The 23459-nt window shown below is 46.6% G+C and overlaps 1 protein-coding gene across 1 annotated transcript; it reads right to left on the bottom strand.

Annotated features, from left to right (window-relative positions):
• Positions 1-6318: 6318 nt before the first annotated feature.
• On the bottom strand, positions 6319-21673 carry T265_02990 (hypothetical protein; the record flags this gene model as incomplete). Its single annotated transcript, XM_009167369.1, has 3 exons — positions 6319-7808; positions 11356-11743; positions 20214-21673. 3 exons carry the CDS (start codon positions 21636-21638, stop codon positions 7216-7218), a joined length of 2406 nt encoding a protein of 801 aa, XP_009165633.1.
• Between the last annotated feature and the right edge of the window lie 1786 nt (positions 21674-23459).

Genomic DNA, 23459 nt, shown 5'->3' with positions numbered 1-23459 from the left:
TGGCCATCTTCTACTTCCTGCTCCCACGTTCTGTCATCCTGCATCTCCTCATTATCATCATCGTCATCAACATCGTCGCCATCATCATCATCATTACTATGATCATCATCGGCGTCATTATCATCCTCATCAACCGGGCCGCCTCATGGGATAGCTCCAATACAGTATTACGTGACCACACACCAATTTTCAAATGAGAGTTTATCTGCACATGCGTCCAAATTGTTGTTGGAGTACAGAATAAATCTACGGGAATCCGGGATATAGTCCCACTTGAAGAACATCAAAACGGCTACCCAGCAATTCCCATCAGCATTGGAGGGGTATCAAATCAAACAACGATGGGATTTTGACAAACTAACTATTCGGGACTTGAAGGTAGATTTTCATCCCCGATTTCCTACAGATTTAGGCGATGTGGCTTGCGTCAATCCCACCTCTGTCATGCACTGAATACGAGTTTGAGGGTCATCAATTTTTTCGGTGGAAATTTCAAACTTCTTGAGCTGCCGTTGCAGTCACCGAAGTGCCTTATTCCACCATCACTAGTATGTCAAGCAGTAAAAGACAGGGGGCGCAAGAGGACTAGTTGATTAAGGTGGGAACACAGTGACCAGAAGGTCAGTGGTTTGAACCTAACCCTGGCATTTCAACTGCCTGTTTAAATTGGAAAACCTGGAAGTAACTCGGTTCTCGTGTTTCCTCAAATGGCTTAGCAGCTAGTCACCGAAAGGTCGTCACGGCTGAGCGATTCTTATTATTACTATGATTGTTATTATTCAAGAGGCGTGGAGAAAATGAAGCTCCAATACTGCCGTAGGAAGTGAATCTGTGCATACAGGATTTCCCTCCAAGAAAATGTACCAAGAAGAAATGTTATTCGGGGACATTCTGGAGATGCATTCCTTTTGGCTAACTAAGAACTAGCTCCTGGAATAACAACTCCTCAGATGGACGATCTGTCAGCCTGTGTTCGAATCCGCATGGGGATTGGTCGGGTTGGCACTACTGACGCTTCTCAGAGTGAAAGAGCTGTACAGTGCTTCAGAGCTTTTCACCATTGATTAAACTCATTTTCTAGAAAAAACCTCCACTGAAATCTCATAATACCAACAGTGCACAGGTAGCTCAAGTGGAAGAATAACATGAGGATAGAACCGTCAGTCTGAAAAGTCGTTACTCCAGGAGCCAAACGCCAGCGTAACCATTACGAGCCGTCCAGTTGTGAGCCTCTCGTCTGAGCTTTCATTCATATCAAGGATGTAGAATCCCTCCTTAGATTCCTTAATAGTGTTCGTTATTTATGGTCGGACATGTTGCAGACCATCAAGACTCGAGTAGGCCTCGTTACGATCACCCACCACAGTGGGAATCTGGTCAACTTATCGACAATAAGAACGTGAAATCTATGCACCAGACCATATGTTCGTGAATTATTTACGACATGGTTCCGTCAGATTGGTTACAAATCACAAGGGACACTGCACAGATGAACCGCACATTTTCACATGTGACGCCTAATGTGAAAAGTGCCTGGTTTGTTTTCCTTCAACTAAAATAGTGTGACTGTGACCAGAACGCTGAAAGCAATCCGTTGCTGGGAGTAGCACTTCAATAGACCTGTACATGCAATTGAAAACCTATTTTAGGCCGAGCACCTCGCCAAATATTATACGATTCTATGGCTCGGGCAGTAATGTAACTGGATAGTGTGGATAGCGATAAATCACTTGTCCGAAGCTGGTGGTAGGCTCTTAAGGACACTTCCTGTATACTCTTTGACGTACTTGTGAGCCATTCGACTCCTCCGAACTTTCTAGCTATACTTGATAAAGTTTGTTTCAGAATACTTAGAACTAAGGCATAACAGCAAAATCCGGTATGCATGGTGCAATTATTTCGCTGAGATTAATCAGTAGTGCACATCTCAAGAACTTTGTGATCTTTCAGCCACCGGTGGCTTAAACAGAATCCATGCATAGTCATAACGCACTACTCATAAAGTTGCTGAAAGTTCTTCGACAGCCCACGACCGGTTTCACCCTTCTTGGGATTCATCATGTAGGCGCAGTCCCCGAGTTTCCGTCAACCTTATGTTCTACACGAGGCGGCCTGTGTGCAGCACATTCAGTTGTAGAATATCATAAACGAGAGATTCAGTTGAGTCTCTCGTGAAAACCAAATTGATTTGCAAATGAGCGTATTTCTCGAGAATCAAGTCAACCTATTCCAATCACTTAGTTCATGTGTTTCGATCAACTGTTGCATGATCCATCAAGCGATGGCTTCTCAAATGATATGTAAAATGTTCCCCTTCTCAATACATTGACGTGCACCAGCACATTCTATCGAGCTAGATCATCATAACTACGGTATCTGTGAAATCACCCGACTTGGTTTTAGAAAGCGCACATCCATCTAGCAAGGTCGACACAGGCCAACACATATGTCGAGATAATACTGAACAGTCGTTGGTTGTGTAGCAAACACGGAATACGCTGAATGGCGTCAATGGGCCAAGTCTTGACTGCTATGTCCCGTGACAACTAATCACATTGCTGAGCAGCTACTCGTGGCCAAAGGTTAAAAGTTCGACCGCCGGCCGAAAGGTCACATGTTTGAAACTTCATGGTTTTTCTTGCTGGTGAACTGCTGATGAGTATAATCGAGGATGGAACAGCTGTAAAGTGCTTCTCGTCTGTTCAGCATTGATTGGCTTCATTGAAGGGACGAAATCTCCCGCTGTGCAGGAAAACAGACAGTTAATTACCACAATCGTTCCCGTGGAATGGCTAGGCTGTTCAAGAATGAAACTGAACTGAAACTGGTCTTCCCAGTTCTGAAGGCCAGGTTTGTCCCTTCTGTGAACAAGACCTTACTCGAAAAACCAAAGAGCTCATACAGCAGTTGTCCGGTGCATAGAGTGCCGTCTGGTATAGTGTAGAGGTTCCATAGCTCGCATTGGCCATTCATAGAAGAAAATGAATGACACTAAAAGTGACAGTCGGCCGTTCCGTTTGCACCGCCTAGTAGGCTTTATTCACATCGGAAATCGTGCTACGCAAGAGTGAACTTGTTTGACGAACACACAAAGCCCGACTGAAATGGAAAAGGGAACAAGCAAATGCATGTTGAAACGAGGAGATAGTTAACAAAACTACTACAGTCTGGTGTTGTTGCATTTGCTGGCAAACGCACCTGCATAGCTTCCGCAAACGGATAGTTCTGTATTCTGACAGACGTGTTCACGTGTTGGTTTGAACTTTGGCAAAACATTGGATTTGTCCTTGACGGGACGTGCTACTCATAAGGCCGCTGAAAACAGTACAAGGTGTACACTAATCCGATAAAACACTATGATTTCTCTCGAATAGTGTGCCAACTGAAATACGAGGCAGCTTTTGTGTAACATATTCAGTTGGGGAGTATCATTAACGTGAGTTTCAGTTCACTCTCTCGACAGCATCCAAACTTTCTGCGAATGAGTGTATTCCGCGGATCGCATTCTTTCGTTCCCGTGAGGACATTATTTGTGCGTGCACAAATCCTCATCACTTAGCATCGTAGAAACTTAATCAGATTGTTCATAGCCACACCACTCTTGTTTGAACGGTCGCACCCCTGTTCTGGTTTAATTATTCCGGTGAGTCCACACGAAGGGGAAGTACTGGACTCGAGTTTCGCCCGTATTAGAGCTCATCAGCAGTGCCGGGATTTGAACCCCGGACATCTGACATGCGAGGCGAGCGTGTAACCACCACCTCACCAACACACGTTAGACGCGTCTAATTTTTCATGTTTGAACAGGCGAACGTGTTCACACTTGAGCGATGTGATTCGTGTGCCCTACCCATCGAAAAACGACCCAGTAATCAGATTGATCCCACAATTTGGACCCTGCACTGAAAGCAGACTACTTGAGCGGTCGAGTGTTACTCTCAACTCTCGCAATTATCGTGGAGGACCTGATAGCTAGTAAGCTAATAAACTTGGACGTGCCAAATACAGAGCAGGATAAAATTAGTCCTAAAAGGCAGTCCATCGCACAGTTCTCAGCAGGTGAATGTACTGAGATTGGCCAGGTGCTCCCTTAGTTGGCATTTTTAACCGTTAAACACAGCCCTGTGAGAGCTACCAATTACAACTGCGCGCAGACTGACCTTTTGGTTTAGTGTGGACGCCTTCGAATCCAGGTTCATGAGTTCGGTGAGGTCCTCCAAAAGGGTCGCGAAAAGCTGTGAATAACCCCTGAGTGCTCTTAAGCAATCGAAAATTCCGACAAATTTAAACGCATAATTTGGACCAAGAAATCAGCTCAATTCATTTTCATCATGCTCGTAAGGGGGGTTGGTGGCTACACGTTTCTGGTGTAAACCAAAATAGCGCCTGACCGATCCCTGGGAATTTACGAGGCCGTCAAAACCGTTAGCCGCCTCATATCCCGGAGACTCTTCACGCTTTGCGCCCCCTCATAAAACCGGTCCAGCTAGGACGGTCTACTGGTTCTCTAAGCATCAGTGCTATGTTCTTCTACTCACCATGATGGCTGGAGAGCTCACCTAGTTCGAATTGTCGCCCATCTTGTACACGTAAACATTGACGGGATGAGAACAGAAATTGGCCATAGTTACCTGATTTAGTATTCTTGGTATGCGCATTTGTCGTAGCATACGTGCAGTTTTGGTGCACACGGAGGTAATTAAAACTTGAAATTTAGTTTGGGAAAGGTGGAAACACCGAGCCTATGATTTGGAGTAAAAAGGTACACAGTACCCTTTGATTCTACGTCCTGAAAGGGTGCACTCTAAACCGTGGCAGCCAAACCCTATGCAGTGACCAGTAACTGCTCACCTATATGAAATATATCCAATTCTAAAAGCGGTTACGCACGCCCTCCTGGCGCACGGTAGCCTGTCTTCAGACGCTAAAACCAGTCCAGGCAGTTCATATTTCCCCCGCCCACCAATTAGAGCTGAACTGGATTCGGTGGAATAAGGTTAGAGGGAAGGGAGTTTTGACGGTGAGCTAAGGAGGGACAAGTTGGTAAAGGGACTCAGCTGAAATGGCACACAATTGGATTGTTGACAGCCGACCAGTGAAGATCGCTTTTAGAAACGGACGTCACGATCGCAGACACGACTGTTTCAAAGTCAGTTACTTCGTCCGAAACACTGTGCACCCTAGCAAGAACAAGGTAGGTAAATCACAACTAGCCCAACAGTAAGCAAACAAGTTTTATCCGTAAGAGCTTCAAAACGGCTAGCCAAACGAAATCTCGACAAACCGCCGTAAGCGAACCCACTTTTACTCACTCAGAGTAGTACAATTGTTGTAATGTGCGGCTTTGTCTACCATTAAAAACAGGTCCAAAGAGCGAATTTAGAGGCCAGGCACTCTTGTCCGTCTCTGGACGTCCCCTGGGATAATGTATCCACCTAAAATGTCTATATCTACATTTATGTACTGCAAACATTCGTTTTGACACTTGTGGATCGATAACTTCCGATATTCCCTATTAGTTTGTGCCTGACAATGTATCTACCTAAAATGTCTATATCTACATTTATGTACATTTATGTGGATCGATAACTTCCGACATTCCCTATTAGTTTGTGCCTGACTTATCCTCATAAGCCAGCATTCGCCTAGCTGTGATCCTCCAAGGGAGTCGTATTCGCAGGCTAACGTGACCGTTTGGTTTTCTAAAGGCCCTCGAACACCAGTCATCAGATTCATCTAATACACTCCGTCAGCCCGGATCTCACGGTTACTGGAAAACGGTTCACCAAAGAAACGTCTTTGATAATAAATTCACACGTTCACTCACAACGACCGACAAATTCTGTAGCAGGTTCGACAAAGTGTCGAATTTAGTCTCTTAGCAGAGTAGGTTCAAGTAATGTACTACTCATAAGATTGCTGAAAATCTCTCGACAGCCCACGACCGGTTTCGCCCTTTTTGGGGATCATCAGGCGCAGTCCCCAGGTTTAAGTCAACCTTATGTTCCACTTGAAACCAAATCGCACGAAATTAGCGAATATACACTCATTTGCCTGAGAACATCACAAACGAGAGATTCAGCTGGGTTTCAAATGAGTCTCTCGAAAAACCAAATTAGTTTGCAAATGAGTGTATCTTCCCTAGGTTCAAGTAAGTTCTGACAATTCATGACTGCGGTGTCATTGTCCTCATAGTTGTCAGCCGCGCAAGATTCATCGCACACGCCAAAAGACAAACACACTTTTTGCGAGCCTACAGAGAACACTAATCGCCAGGAGCACACCCATTCATCAGAACAAACAAAGTGGTGGCATCATGCACTCATGAAATTAGGATAAAAATTAACCATTGCACATCGGGCAGTTAAACAGTCAACAAGTTGAGTGTCAAACACGGATAGTTTCGAAGAAACACTGTCAACTGACCTAAACGCAGTTCGACATACAGATCGAACTGAAATTAAACACGGCTGTGTGTGTGTGTGGGGGGAGGGGAAATTACAACTCACAAGAATGATGGAACGATTTAAAAATCCGAGTGACATTGGCGATCAACCAGAAGTGAAAATTTATCGATCGGTCAACCGGTTGTCAAATAAGAGGGGCAAAACTGACCGGGGCTAGACATGAAAAAACGATCGAACGGATGACAACAGCAACTCGGTAAACATAAACTGTCGTTGTCGGAAGGAAGGAACGAAGCAAATGCACAGACGTCACGTAGGACCCAAAAATGCAGAAACAATCGGTTCACTGATAGGAAAACAATTGCGGGAAGCATGAAATTACCTTGCAAAAAATGCCCAGATGACCAACCTAAACAGACTGTCTATGCAAGACGTCACGTAGGACCCAAAAATGCAGAAACAATCGGTTCACTGATAGGAAAACAATTGCGGGAAGCATGAAATTACCTTGCAAAAAATGCCCAGATGACCAACCTAAACAGACTGTCTATGCAGCAATTATGGTGTGATATATATAAAAAAACAGGGTGGAACCAGTCGGATGTACAAAAAGATGAGATTTAGTAATATTTGGATGTATTTTTGAGTGGAGTAAACAGATGGGTAAGAACTGGAAAAATTTGAGTCTACTAAATTCCGAAGATAGATGGAGGGCCGGCCAAAAAGCGTTAAATGATACAAGCCTGGATTAGCTATGAGTGAACGGGAAGGGAGAAGGCCTGAGGCTCCACTAAACCTGACGACAGGTTCATACCGCATTGTTGGTATTCAACGTGAACCTGCCTACTTCGAGTGGTTCGAGGACCTCTTCAATCAACCGGATCAGGGGTAGACGGCGAACGGTACAGAGCAGTGATATATCATTGCCACGTCTAAGTTGGAAGATTGCACCATCAGCGAGACTGCGTGACAGAGCGCGATCGGCTACAATGCTCCAGGACTGCTGACCTCCAGGATGCACACGTTTGGGCAATAATGGACCAGTGTCTGCTACACCACCCGCAGTTGGTGTTTGTTGCTGCAGCTGTTGCTGGTTTGTTAGGCGCTGCTTTCGATCGCGCTTGGCTGTCATTATGGACGTGGCAGCAGCTGCAGCATCCATCTGCGGAGTGGCTGCCAACGGGTTGAAACGTTCGAGAAATGCTTGTGGGGATAGCCCGTAGGCCAGACACAAGGCCAGGTGATCGATCACCATGTCCACCGGATGGCGCGCCTGTTGACGTGTGACACGCATGTACTTTTGTAATGGTCGGATGAGGGTGGGAAAAACAGCCTGGGCAGCTTCGTACGGATCTAGTGATTTCTCGGCGGTTTGTTTTCCTTTAAATGCGAGCCCATTGCCTGAAGTTGGAGGAGAAATGGGGTGTCAGCGAAAGACCAGGAAATGGTAAGGGTGCAAAGGATTTTTGAGTGAGTTAGATGAAGCGCAAACCGGAGAGCCAGTTGTGGAGACGAACAACGAACTGCAATTACATGCCCTACGGTAGTCGGTTGGCGAGCTAACAAAATATGCACTAGGATTGTCACTGATGTGATAACATGGGCTGTCAATATTCAACATCACTTATTTCAAAACAAACCAGCATCAGTGAGCCAATCATTCATCACAAATGATTCACATGGACTACGTTTGACAATCATATTCTTCTAAAATATTCCCGTCATGACAAGCTGTGTTGAAACGTCGACTCTGATGAAATCATTGTTGTCGAAAGTTTGTTCCGATGAAAACCACATTCATAAGTGTGCGAGCTTCAAGCTAACACGGTAATCTGTAGGTAGTGAAAAACTGTGAGGGTTCGCATCGAAATTTCATCCTGCGAATGAAGGTGCCGAAAAAGGCAGAATTATACGACCAGTATATGATCACAGAGTTTGTGTTATCCAGGAGATGAGGACAGCCAGGTACCACCGGATCGGAGGATTGAATGATCTATGTTCTGCCTGAGTCGAGTTAAACGCACGGTTAGTCAGCTGCGCGTGGCGAAATCGTACTGCGTTTAATCACCAAACAAAGTTGGAAACGCCCAGGGAACTCACTAGACGAGCATCAAAAATGATTCTCAAAAGTGTACAGTGTTCGGTTCTTCAACATAGATTGGTTTCACGGGTCAAAACCCCCCACACACAAAAACATTTCCACCGGCATTTGACGTAAGGAGCTTGTTGAACTTCAGGTCTCATCTCTAAAACAGCGTTTCAATACGTCATCGGCAATGTCAAATTCTAGGAAAGTTAGGCGCTTGGTGTCAATTTCTGTTAACCCCATGATTCGAAACCGTTCCTGCTGGCAACCGTCTACACTGAAGTAGCCAGACGATTTGCCGGCTCTTACGGTATTTTAAGGCTACGTGGTAGATTATGCAGAAAAAGTGGACACCCTCCTTGAAAGTCAACATCACAGACTACTTTGATGTTTTTAGGCTTCTAGCGGCCGTCACAAAAAATGGGCCATGTAAAAGTTAGCGATGAGATTATGACTCAGAAGTGTCAGTCGGGCGAGAATTCATAGTACATCATGAATTTGCCGGGCAGAAAGCGCAACATGGTGCGAATTCTTTAAAAATGTCGTGGCAACTATATTATTTCGTTGACAAACTTGGGGTCCTCGTGACCGCCCAATGTTCCGGTTCAATATTCACATCCTTTGTCACAACAGACCTGTGCATGTCCACCTGCCAATCTCATTCTTTTGGATCTGCATCGACTCCAAGGGCAGTGTCGCACCTGGCTCCGCGCAAACCATCTGTGACTCCCCTAGTTATGCACAGGCGTCCAGTGATATTCGATCGGGCGCCAGTCCTTTGTTGGTTAATCAAGTTCAGTCAATAGAGGCTTTCTGCTCCCCGAGAGAAATTTTCAAACTTCGCAACGGTAGCACTCATAAAGTGGTAGAATACTGTACAAACCTACGAATACGTCCAGGACTTTCATCGGTGTTTCTGAAGCTACAGGATGTAAAAGTTGAAAATAACCAAGTCAAAAATTCAGTGAGGAGAACGTATGGAAGATAACAGTTGGGCGGATAGAAGAGGCGAATGTGGTGCTGTCCAATGTTACCAAAATTACGGTTATGAAACTCAAATGGCTGGGTAAAACGAACAGCCATCAAATTGCTTTCTAACTGAGAATGCGACCAAGACGTCCCTTGAGGGCACGCATCACTTTGGGACTCCTATCCAGAACCCGATATTGGTAGAACTTACCGCTAAAGTTTCGTACCTGTCCGGATATAGTCTCGTTGATCAAGCGACGCTATTTCTCTACACTGTAGAAGCAACATCTTACATGTGATTGGTCAACGAAGAGGCGAAGTCACGTGTTCAGAGAACGCAGCGCAGCCACTGAGTATATGCCCCTTGATGATGGCGAGAGGCAGGGATTATACAATGTGTCGACAAGTTTGAAGCTAGGGTGCGTTTATTGGTTGTTGATCTATTCGCCAAGTTCGGCAATTGAATTGCGAACTTCTATTCACCAAACGAAGAGACATCATCAGCAACCCACCCAACCACGCAATGATAATGTCTTCGCTTTTGATGACGAAATATTTGCAAGGTAATTGCCAAGTGTGGTAAACAGATCAACAGTCAAGGGGCTAGACAGTTGGAATGTGGCGTTACCCACAATATTCGCACTTCAAGCAGGTAGTCGGCTAAGGGCGTGGACCACCATTTTGTCACAATATTCGCACTTCAAGCAGGTAGTCGGCTAAGGGCTAAGGGCGTGGACCACCATTTTGGGGACCCATATCGCCACTTCCAAATAAGTTGAGGAGCAGGTCTTGTTGTTTCGGAGACAGGCGTAAAATGATAATTCAACTGTTAAATCTTTTCTTTCATCCGTGGGCATACTCGTACACACTAAACCGTTTTTGATACAACTGGCTTGCGGTCGCTAACTGTCGAGTACGGAGGCATAGCCAACAACATAGTGGAGATATTGCGTCAACTAGTGAATAAACGCTCGCAATCCAGGTTGCAACCTCGACTTGAAAGTCTATAAACCCGGTCGGCAACCCAGCACACATAGTCTCCTGCCAAAATCCAGCAATCATGCAGGGGTCCCGAACACCTAGGACGACGGTGACGATCCTCATAAGATGTGTAATCACAGTTTTCGGAACATGGATTCAATCCCATTCCCATTATAGCCCCCACGATAACGTTGACGTGAAAGAGAAATAAGCTTTGGTTTCACTAAATTGCTTTCTGTGAAGTTGGGGGCGAGATGGTCCAAGTGGCCGAAGTCAGCGCGAATTTACTGACCGCGAGGTCCGAGGTCCCAACCCGATTTCTGCCTCTCGACTTCCCTGTCTACGTGAAGTTGGGGGCGAGATGGTCCAAGTGGCCGAAGTCAGCGCGAATTTACTGACCGCGAGGTCCGAGGTCCCAACCCGATTTCTGCCTCTCGACTTCCCCTGTCTAGGCTTATGCAACCTGGCAGTGTCCCAACCCCCGTGTTTTCTTCTGGTGGCATGGCAGTTAGACGTCGAAAGGGTGCTACAGCTGAACGATTTTGTTCTGTCAAGTCTGTTAACCGACACATTAACTCAGGGAGACTGGCCACTCACAAACCAAGCCGGCAATGGTCAGGATGAATACTCAGGTGATAACCAGCTATGGAGTCGTACATACTGGCTTTGAAGCTCTCAGGTTTTCCACGACTGAAAGGCCGCCAATAAGATGGTAGAAATTGCTGTCAACAAGGATGATGAGTATACAGTTGCTAAGGGACGGCGATGATGTCAAAGACCTGCTGATGGTCTATGAAATGCCCGATAAATGAGAGATGGAAATCAAGTGGGTCATGCGACGGTCAAGTCTCGACTCACAAAAAACGTCATCCGCTATAATCACCACGAGTATTCAAAAAATACCTTACTCACTTTGGGGGAGGAGAGGGACGGTAGCCTGCCCAGGATTAGAAGCAGCATAATTCTCCGTTGCCAGACGGCGAACGTGGGTAAACGCCTCTTCCACGGCCAGCAACAAACGCATCCGTCGCTTGCGAGTTCGCTTTTCCAGCTCAAGTTCTTCGAACAAACGTGCTGAAGCACTGGGTGTATTCCCAGTGTTGTTGGTGTTCGAATGACCACCGCCAATGGTGTAGCCAGGCGCCGATTTTTCCAAACCACCACCGTCGACATCGTAAAACTTGTACTTGGACCCACCACCACCATTGGTTCCCGGTCCTGAGTCGTTCGAAGCCCCTCCGCGGCGCCCACGCTTTCCCCCACCGGCGTTACCACCATTTGATTGTCCCGGTGTATATGCCTGGATAGACGGGGTAAAGACAACAAATGAAGTCGATGCAACAAGAAGATTTAGTAATCACTTAAAGGGCGATCTGCAATCAACACTTCCCGTTCAACCCATGGACACAAAACTTGATAGAATTAAGCAAGCACGATTGGAGTGTTATGAACCAACTGAAATAACGGTGCAAAAACAAACAAGCGGTAAGGAGCTAAATTTCAGATAAAACAAAAAAAGAAGACAAAAGCGCAATGCAAATACAGACGCCTGGTTAACACCGACGCGTTTGGAGGGGCTAGCACAAAACAGCCGTTTTTTTTTCATGACGTGGTTACGAAGTACGGAATACTTAACTAAAAACCAGGTGGGGTTGGCGAGCTTCGTATCTGGGAATGCGAAACTGGAGAGACGACACGACACAACACGACGCAATCATGTATACTTGGACAGACAAAACTTTCACATCCAGTACGGGCTTGTGCAAAGCCTCACTTCATTTGAAAAGTTGAAAAAGTACAACATATCAAACTTGTTCGGTCAGTAACTCCAGCACCGTTCCTATCCGCGCTATGCTTCGTGAATGAAACCGTAACGACAGGGACCAACTTGGTCTGTAGCCGTGACCAACTGATAAAACCGTATACCGCAATGCAGAAAAGAAATACAGGACAAACACAGGCTTAAAACAGGGGTGACAGAGGGGAATTCGGACTGGACTTCTCAGGACTATCTAATTATCTTCTCTAAAAGTCACCAAACGATATTCCATCCGCAGAAATAGAATACCGCGAGCAAGCTTATTGTCGACACTTGTCGTTAACCAAGTGCAGTCGCGCTTGGGAAAGGTGCATTCATTTGAGCAAGTAAATTCAACAGCTATAAACCATGTAACATTGGTATGTTGGTTGTAGCTACTACAGTTTAGATCACAGGAAAGCGGAACAGCGTGGGATATACAGCCAAGCATTGGAAGCGATGATACGTCCGGTTAGTTCAGCGACTGGGTCGCTACGCACTGGAGGCGATAGCTTCGCTAGAAGAGCACCACTGACTGCGCGATTAGGCTATTTCTGTCAGTGACACTAACCATTAGTGAGTTGAGTCCCAGAGTCCCCATCTAGAGAGGCGGCAGTTGTCGACCCGATTCAGTTTACTGGTCAGTATATTTATACTTCGTTGTGAGGTAGTATACTTTCCACCTCCCGGTCGCTTCCACTTAGCGCGAGACTGGGCGAAAAGAGCTTTGCGAGGTAGAAGGTTTTCTGGCATGCGAAGTACACGTCTTAACCGATGTAACTCATTAAATGTGAGTAATTCATCTATTGTGGGAGAGTTCCTTCTTCCGAAAACCATCTGGCGTACCTCAGTATTAGTAATCTGATGCTCCCACCAGACCTGACCAATACTTCCGAGACACCGAAGATCGAACACTGGAGGCCATCGTTTGTCTTATGCATGTAGAAATCACGTTTCCGATCCATCAAGTAGTACGGATGTCGCTGCCGCAGTGCCCTCAACAGACAAAGCGATGTCACGTAGGCGCCATGGGTGCCACAGGTTGGCAAAAGCTGTCCTAGTCTTCTCGACTAGAGAGGTAATCTCGTCTGCAGTTAGTCTACTGGGAATTGTACAGCTGAACAGACAAATTTGTCTACCACGTCGACAGGTTCGCTTGCAAGAATGAGGTGTGGGTTTGATCCAACCCAGTCACGTAGCAGAAATTTACAGTTCGCAAGTGCGGAGGAATTATTTAGGTTATTTAAAATACCTAGCATTTTTTAGTGATCTGAACCAAGGGGAGCAATATCGTCTGCACACTTAATATCCGTGAGCGAACGTCCCAGAAGCATTTCGACCCCAAACGTTTCGCAAGCAGACAGAGAAATGTCAAGCAGCACGTCAGTAAGAAAGTTGAAGAGGAAAGGTGAGACAGGGCAGCCTTGTCTTACACCGCTGGATGTCGGGAACCCAGGCTCCTGCGCGTCCACAGGGGTTCGCATACAGTGCCATCATAATGAATATAAACCTGGAAGGGACACCCATGATCGCCAGACACCGCCAAAGTTCCTGACCGTCCTCAGAGTGAAACACAACTTTCAGAACGAGGAAAACGACCAAGGCGGATGATTGAAAGAGGGAGAATGTTCTGGAACCCATCTCAATGTAAAGTTACGGTTGATGCGTTCTCGGTCAGGGCGAAACCCAGCGTGATTCCCACAAACTTGTCTCGCCCGATAATTTGTGCAAAACAATGTCAGAGAGTATCTTAGATGCGACGGACACCAGGCTGACGCTACGATTGTTTTCGCATGACATCCTTGTGTCCTTTTTGAAGATTGGGATGACGGTCAAAGAGCTCCACTCATTTGGTATTCTGTTTTCGTTTTAATTCTTCTGCAGTACGGCGGTCAAACTGTTCACCAGGATCTCACCACCCTCTTTGAAAAGTTTGAGGTACAGACCATCCCGGCCAAGTAATTTGTCACGAGGATGTCATATCTCAGGGTGGCCTTTGGATTGGACCTTACCTTGGTGTGGCGGTTTGTGTACCCCGGAGGCCTATTGGGGCGGGGGTGCCCGCGCGACACTCACAGTCTCTCATACCAGGTTGGTCCATGGGTAGAGGTCTGACGAACACAGTCTCCTAGCCCTCCAGCTTGGGGGTCGGAACATGTGTGGTGACATGTTCCGTAAAAATGGCAGTGTACTTGCATTTCCAGTCCAACACCGCTGCCTTGCGGTTAGGATTTTAAACCAAAGGCTTTGGTTGAGGACCCTAATCGTCCTTCCGTACCGTTTCGCTCACCTTTAATGTTCGGACACTGAAGCAAGCAGGTCAACAGGTGGATCTTGCTCGTACGCTGGATTCCTTCTGTATTGATATATGTTGTCTGTCAGAAAAAAGGATGCAGGACGCAAGTACTGTGATCAAACCGACTGCCCCCTCACTCTCTTCCAGTTTCCTACTGAGCAACTCTGGTGATGCACAGACCGCTGCAACTGGATATGTTGGGATGGATATTGTATAGAACGACCGAGCGGAAGGGTGTCTGCTTGATTGGGTACCCGTTAATAGTCGGCTCTGTGAGGTTCGTTTGGCAACATCTGTGAGAGAGTCTAGAGGAAAGGAGGTCCATCGCACCGTGTTTGTTGAGACTGCTTACGCCCCAACTGACTGTGGCTCTGAAGCTGCCAAGGACAGTTTCTGTGACGTTCTAGATGCCCTTCTACAGCAGACTATAAGCTCATATATCGTTGTGGTTGCCGGCGACATGAACGCCCAGGTAGGTAGACTAAACGCTACCCAGGCCCGATTGGGTGGTCATCTTGGATTGGACACGAGACGCACGGACAACGGAGATCGCTTACTTCACATGTGTGCCTATCACCGAGTGTTCCTTTACAGTACGAACTTCCGGAACAGCGGAAATCGCTTGGCAACGTGGTGCCCACCAAGGAAGCAGCACTGAATCCAAATAGACCACGTCACCGTCAGTTATCGGTGGCGAGGGTCGATCACCGCCTGCCGCTCCTTCTGGGACACCAGCGTGGACTCCAACCATGCACTTTTACGCTGTTGCTTTTCATTGCGCTTTTCAGGTGTACGCAAAACGCGCACACCTCGCTTAGCCACTAAAAAGCTGACGGACCCAGAAGTCAAACGAACTTGTCAGAACCAGCTCCTCGAACTCCTGCCAGATGGCACGATGTCGGATATAAACGGCCACTGGGGAGGGATATCCAGAGCACTACGAAAGACGGAACGTCTGTTTGCGGTACGACTCAGTCAACCTCATCCAAACACTGGATATCTGATAGGACCATGTCTTTATTGGAGATCCGGCAATAGATCCGAAAGACCGAAGAAATGGAAGATGCAAACAATGCTGGAAACCTCCGCAAGCTGTCCACTTGATTCGTCCGACTGGTTCTCGGAAACCTCTTGTCAGTGAAATAATCAGGGACCAAAATGGTTCCCTGATATACGGCAAAGCAGAATATTTGGACAGCTGGACACAGTACTTTGAGCAGCAATCCAGCTGGTCACCTGCTACCTCCAATCCAGAATCCTGTCCTTAATTAGAAAGGTGGACCGTGAATATGGAGGCACCATCAGCCTCAGAAGTGTCCGAGTGTATTTCCCTACTCAAGCATCGTCCTGCTGCTGGTCTGAATGCGTCATCATAGCCAGTCGTTGCTGGTATGGGCTTTTTGGCAGCAATATGATCTGCTGATCCCGACGATATCCCGTTCACCTGTAGTCGGGTCAGGTGGCTTGGATAGACTGTTCAACTGTTCTTCAACTCGCTTCCATTCAATTTCTGAACAATCTTCGTCATGACTATGCGTTTCCACTAGCTTTCATGCCAGGTCAGCTTGATACTCCTGAACTACTGAGACTTGTCGAAGTTGATCAATGCAATTGCTCTGGTTTGGCGCGCGTAATGATGACCGAAAGTGAACTCAAAACCGTGCCCGCATAATGACAAGAGTGGAGTCAAGTTGCGTACGCCAGAAGGAACAGTGGTTTTTAGTCGGGGTTCATCGGCAATTGGTAGCCACATGGCCTAACTGGGTCCATGACTGTCTTGCGGTTGGTGGCCTCCAAGTAACTCGATATGAGCGTTTGTGCTGGGAGTATGTACTGGCCAGGAACAGGCGGTGATCAGCAAACAAATAAAGTAGTCGCTCTCCATTATCCATGGCACTCTTTAGAAAATGAGGTCCGATATAGAAATGGAAAGATTGAAGAAGCACATGCGCTCCGAGTGGAGGGAAAATCATCCGGTGTGTTCAGGAGCAAATCCTAAACGAGAGACACTTAAAGTATTTGCGACAATCTGAAAAAAAACCTTTATCGACGTTCCAGAGCCCCGAGAGTTACTATCATCATTGACAGCAACACCGGATGAGGAAATCAGCACTTCACTGTCGTAAAACCACGTTTATTTAGACAAAGCCTTATAATAAAGAAAAGGGGCAAGGGGAGACCTAGGGTTAGCTTACAACAAACAGGTAAGCTGCCTACGCCCCCAACACAATGTTGGTAGAAACTGACAGCATGAACGCCACTGAGCTCGGTTGGCCGCCACATCATTCAGTGTATCCCAACATGCACAGCGAGTGTCATGTGGGCCCCATTCTGGAAGTCGAATAGCACAAACAGTACCATTATTTTCGTAACATTTCTCATTCCACTCTATTTCATATTCTATTCAACTCTAGATTCCCTCAAGTCCGCATGCGCGACACATGGCCCAACCGCCTTGGCTTGCAGTGCCGAATGCACTCCAAATTGCTGTCTGATTACAAAATAAGGCAAGTATGGGGAGAAGCTTGGATGTTTAATGTAAAACGTTTAATGTAAAACAAAGAAATCAAACAGTTCCTGAAGACTGGTCTGCAGAATAAAAGCTACGCGGTGATCAACCCAACTCTCGCCTCGAAATCACCGGTTAATGTGAAAAGCTGTCGTTGGAAATACATGTTTCATAAGACGTGGGTTTTCGCAGAGCAACTAAACCACACTACCTCAACAATATGACAGTTTCTTTAGCTGGTGTGATGCAACAGTGCCGACTATTGTAGCTCCGTTTAGCAAAGTTTCGATTCGAGGTGATATGTGCACATGGTCCACCTAATCACTACTGCGTTTTCACGCAGGACATCCGCCACAAGCATCTTGGATTAATGTGATGGATCAGTGGATGGTAGTTTTTCAATGTGCATGGACAAAAACGGATGGTTTACTTCCATTCGTTGCCAACACTTACATTCCACGCACGTATAACTCTCGTTGTTCAGTAGGGGCTCCGCCTTGACAAAACCTCAACGAATGTCCAATCAAAATGGAAATTTTATGCAGGGGACAAGTGAACTACTCGGTCTAACAGCGAATACTGTATTGGTTTAGCCCAGTATACCCGCTGATGTGCCAACAGTTCCCCACTTGGCAAATTATCCTGAACGAATGTATGCATATGAAGTCAAAAGTAAAGAATCGACCGAAACGCTGCTCAAGTCAAGAACCGAGTATCTCGGTCTCCAGGACACACGTCTACCTGATCAACCCCAAACAGGACGAAACCAGTAGCAATCGTCCCATACTATCCCTTTTAAAAACTGTAGACAGCCTTCTGTTCATCGTTTATCTTAGCGAATTCAACCAGCAGTATACTCAGCTCAAGTCAGGTTTTCGAAGAGTTTGGTATCCTATAACTACCGAATGTTAGAAAATTTTCAATGCTCATAACCGGTGAATTGAAAGCGAACGTCATCATCACCATCCGTAGCGTCAATGAACCAATGCGACCGACAATCTTGCTAAATTACTTTCAGTTTCGAGGAAACTTAAGACGAATAGAAGACAGATCTCAACGCAAGCAGGGGGTCGGATTCATTCATAACGATGTACTAATCCCGGTGGTTCGACCAAAGATGGAATTTCTTCTGATACTAACCTGCAACAGGTCATCAGGAGTTGAAGTGCACTTCGTACGATCATAAATCTGGTCGGTTCAAGCAGATTAGAAAACAGTGTTTAACAACCGATACTTTTGAAGAAGCGCTAGCTTAGGGTGCAAACAACCAGTCCATAGTACTGAAAGAGAACGCACGAACATGCCACTCCACAAATTACGGTCGATCCAGCCCAAAATACCAAACTACCGTCTGCCTCACACGGTCACTCGTTTAACCATACACGGAGTGGAGACAATCTGCAGGGGACTAGGTCGTGATTTTGAAATGAAGTGTGACCATCATAAACAGAGAACTCAATCACGTTGGTAGTTTTCAAGCACTATCGTTTCCAGAACTCCACTAGTCCTCACGAAATCAGTCTCTGAATATAAGAAACTGGCCCTCCTGATCCGACTGAATACCGCTCATTTTCATGCCTTATCAGGCAAGGTCCAGTTATGGAAAATTCAACCCTCGAACCTCAAACCTCCTCCTACCATCAAATCACGAGATGAAGGAAGTTTGAAATCCTGAATTTTTTATTCAGTGTTGTCTTCATGTTTTGAATTTCTGTACTTTAGAGCTCACTCTTCTCCGTAATCTCGTGTTTCCGAGTGGTGAAAGCGTCTACTGAGATTAAAGTTGATAAGTCAACTGGCCACACAATTTCGTAGGCTGAAAAGGGTAAAGATCGCTTTCAGAAGTTTGCCCGAGTCTTGACACCGAACCGCTAAACATTAGGCAAATGTTTTTCAACTGCTCTATTATGTTAACAGGACTGTTACCTAATCGATCGCTTTTAGCCTGAAAGGCAACGCGAAAACGAAGCCAGACAGTCATGGTCTGTTTGTTGTTAGGATCTCTCACAGGCCGAAGCAAGCTGCGACGCCCTCTGGGGTAACGTGTAACCAATGAAAAGATCGGTTCCATCGAATTTCTTGCATCAAGCGGTTTTGGCAATTAATCCATCATTTTTATGCTCGTGCCGAGCATCATACGTTGGTCGGAGAGAATGCGAGAACACAATCCCGTATCTTTGAGTGGTAGTTGGAAGGAATCAGGCTCAAGTGCGAATGCATCACAGTTGGCCGAAACCGACCAAAGAGCAAGCCTTCACAATCGTATACCGGGTACCTCTGAACCGATCACGACTGGTACGATCCAGACTACTATCGGTCGCAGAGTCGATTGGAATCCAACTGCTGGATCCACAACCTTGCATCCAAAAGCTTGCGCGAACTCTGAACTTGAACTAACCCGCGAAAAATCCGGTCCCGCAAACCTGTCTGGTATTGACGTCACTTACTCGATTCCGTGACCCATTGACCACCCCTCATTCAACCCTTCTTCTTTTGATTCATATGCCTCTAATGTGTGTACCTCACACTTCAGCCTTTTTCACATGATCTCTGGTACTGTGTAACTTTGTGATGTATTGGCCAAGAGGAACAATCACAGAAAACAAGCATTGTTCGCTGCCTTCATTGTTCTCATAATCCGAAAACGTCGACTCCGATGACTTTGAAAAGACAACCCTTGGATTCCTGGGTCTACGACCGACACCAGTGGACCAAGTTCAGAGAAAACCTTATTACAGACGATTGTACGTGGGCAATGGATGTTCAATACACCCACGAAGTCGGTTGTTAAAGTAATGTTAAGCTCGTTTCTTGGTTGAAAGCTTCAGTTCGGGATCCGTCGAAACGATAGCTCTACATCTCACCCGCACCCATACCAATGGCATTTCATCAATAAATAACCGTTCAGTTATATCATCATCTTCAGAGTCAGTAAAATAAGTGTTGACACTGATGCTCCATTGCCGTGCAACCATGACAGCCTTTCGGTTCCTAGCTGCCATGCCACTCGAAGGAAGCACGAGGGCAGAAATACTGCCAGGTTGCCCAAGCCTAAACGGGACCAGTCAAGATGCTAGAGTCGGGTTCGAACCAAAGGCCTTTCACTTCATCACTGATGCTATCAGTAAAAAAGAAAGAGGCGAAACAGGTGACGTAAAAAAACTTACGGTGAATTCGACCATGTAGAACTGCAGTACTTCAATCGCAGCCCGTTGTAGTGACATCTCACCGCACTTCATTGTCTTTGACATGCCGTCTGGTGATCGGACAATATGGACAGCGTAGCGGTGTCGCCCTTTCCGTAACTCCATCAGGCCAATGCCTGCATAGTGCAAGAACAATAAAGTATCTGTCAAACTGTCCGCGAATAAAACGATGGATAAAAACTCCTTTTCGCGTGGTTGAAGAATTCGCACAGTATAGAAAAGCCAGAACGCGAATAATACGACGAATACCAGACACAGAAACAATGTACGACACAGCCGAACGCGAGGAAGAATCGCAGAACCACCGGCACATAACGGACGACAGGGAGAACTGATCACCCATGTGGCCAGAGAGAGAAGAGCCAGTTTAACTGAAATCCCAACCAGATGACCCTCACAAGTGGGCCTGCAGGATTCTGTGCCCCAACCGATTGCAAAAGGGAAGTATGGCAGAAGAAGCATCAACACTGGTGACAACAAGGCACCCAATGCCACACAGGAGGAGGCGAGTACTCCAAGGACGCGTGAACATGTGAGGACATTGATGTCGTCTGCCTCTGTGCGTATCAAGGCAGCTGCAGCGCCACTGACGCCATAGCCACCTCCGCCACCCTGTTGCAGACCCAGAGAGGCAGCAAGTCCAAATCGTGCACCGAAGCGGGACATATTGTCTCCGCCACTCAAACCGGTCTCACTAGTGGCTCCAGTCACGGCAGTAGCATCTTCTACCCAAGCCGTATCATCCTGATTACCAAGATGCGATTCAAACTGTTCGGCACGATAGGACTCAGATCGTTGGGATTGTGTGTTACCCGTCCCGGATTGAGCAGTTGAACCATGATTTGTCAAAGATGGTAATACAGTCGGCTGTTGATTTATGGGGATGAAGTTCGTCGGCTGTTGCATCGTCTGAACCTGTTGCATTGGTTGCGGTCCCTGTTGCTGAAGAGACACCGGCAAGGTAGTCCCATTGAAAGGAGGAGAGCTGAGCTGCTGGGGGTATCCTGTGGGCATCATCTGATTAGGCCATCCCATTGTTGTATATGGTGTGGGTTGTGGATAATTCGGATAACTAGGACAGGGAGGTGGAGGAGCCCAGTTGTACATAGTGTAAGGAGTTTGCTGTCTAGGTTGCAAGCAGGGCTGTTGAGCGGACGGGGCGAGAACGTTCGGTGTGTATGAACGGAGCGCAGAATCCATGGGTGTTCCTACAGGTTGGCCTTGATTACTAAGAGGGATTTGGTTTCGTTGGGTGAGTTTGAACTGTTCGTCTGACATTAACTGATGACCACCAAGAGTGCCATGGTTGATCATCTGTACACGTTTGGACTTTCGGGATCTGTCACTTTTCTCACTCCGACCACTCCGGAGGCTCTCAACATCCATTGCTGCATGGGTGTCTTAGACCATGTGAAATGGCTGAAACAGAAAAGCGGAGTTAATGTGATCCAGTACAGAAGAAAAACGAAGCGGAGAACAATACAATTGGTTCGAGGTACCTTTACCGCCAGTCGTCCAACAATAATTTAAGTTGAGAAGGATTTCGTCCGTAACCATTCCAGCATCGAGATTTTAAAGACTCCAGCGTTCACTGATGGCGAACACGGTTAGGGAGGGTGGGTTTCCTAGAGAGTACCGAACTGAAACTGCCAATCATCGGAGATTTTATATTCGGTGACATAATAATAATTTGGTGAACGTGGCTGATAGCCCAGGTTATGGCAGTGAAGTAAGTTGGACTGATGGTTGAACAACTCTGATTAGAAAAGTTTTAATAAACTGCCGTTAGCTATGGCCTTGACTCCCCCAGCTGTGTCGAGCTTTCTTCAACCGGATGGTGGAATCGAAAGCAGCATCAACGAGCTCTACCATGACACATCTACTGGCGTAACGTTTGATGCATGGTTGTCTCTATGACGGCTTGTTCTGAGACCTACCATGGCCTCCTCGAACTCGGCTCCACTGAGCACAAGTGCATTAACTACTCTTCCCCGAGAACCACGCGACTGTCTCTTGAAAGAAGAGGTTCGTATTCAATCAATTGGAAAATGTTTGGGACAGATTGGGAGGTCATCGTTTCAGAGAGGTTTGGTAAACAATAAATTCACCGATTGTTCACCAAACCTCTCCGAAGCGGTTCGTATTCTCTTCCAGATTTTCGGCAACACAAACAATGCTGTTCAATATCCGTTATTAGTGTCCTAAATAGGTGAAGAAACACTTTGACTTTATCATTCGTGCCAGCGTCTTCAACAAAAGATGTCGAAATTCACACGCAACTTCTCACACTTGTCGAGCAAGATCTCTCAATCGCCCTCCGAGCAGAGACCACTGGACGTCAATGGGTGCTGAACCTGGATTATGATACTGCTACGGTTCAACTTGGGGGCCATGAAGTTTTTCAAGTGCGCACCATACAGAACTCTACTGCAGACGTTGGGCCATTACGTCCTGGTCCACTTCGATCCGGTCTACCACATCCTGCTTCATGTCTAGACAAGAAACCTGCCAAAAGCTTGGAAGATCTGCCGTTACTGCAGAGCCGGATATCCCAAATAGAATCGCCACCGTCAATGCAAACGAGCTGGTCTCAAGAGCAGTTATTGTCAAACAAGAGGAGCGGCCACTCCCTATTACAAACGGTTAGCCGATATTCGCTGCAATGCAACCCGAAGGAAGTACGAAGACTGGGATACTGTCGGGTTGCCTAAGCCTAGACAGAGAAAATCGAGAGGCAGAGGTCAGGTTCGAACCACAGACCTTCCGGTCAGTAAATTCGCGCTCTAACCACTTGAGCCATCTCGTCCCCTTCGAACCCGTTAGTTCAAAACGATTCCAGGGTAGTTATGGAACATCGGTGGTCGAAGACCTGAAGATGACGCAGACTATCCACCAAAAGTGGCCAACTCTCGCAGCCGTACAACTAAGCAGCTCGCACTGCAGTCTGATGTATCCTTTGTGGCCTAGCGATATGCCCAGCAAGAACCTAGAAGAGAGGGAGGGGGAAGTCGCTTTAATCACAGTACTTGCGTCCCCTGCCCTCGCTTCCGACAGACAGCACACATCAGTGCAGAACGAACCAAGCATACAAACGATGACCACTTGTCCTACTTTCTCAAGTGTACAAAAAATAAAGGCTGTTAATTAGACGGGCTTTCGAGATGGCTCAGTGGTTAGAGCGCTAATTTACTGCCTGGAAGGTCCGTG

This window comes from Opisthorchis viverrini, assembly GCF_000715545.1.
Source record: "Opisthorchis viverrini unplaced genomic scaffold opera_v5_39, whole genome shotgun sequence".
Lineage (NCBI taxonomy): Eukaryota > Metazoa > Platyhelminthes > Trematoda > Opisthorchiida > Opisthorchiidae > Opisthorchis > Opisthorchis viverrini.
Note: the sequence above shows the minus strand (reverse complement) of the source record. Positions and strands in the feature narration are given on the sequence as shown.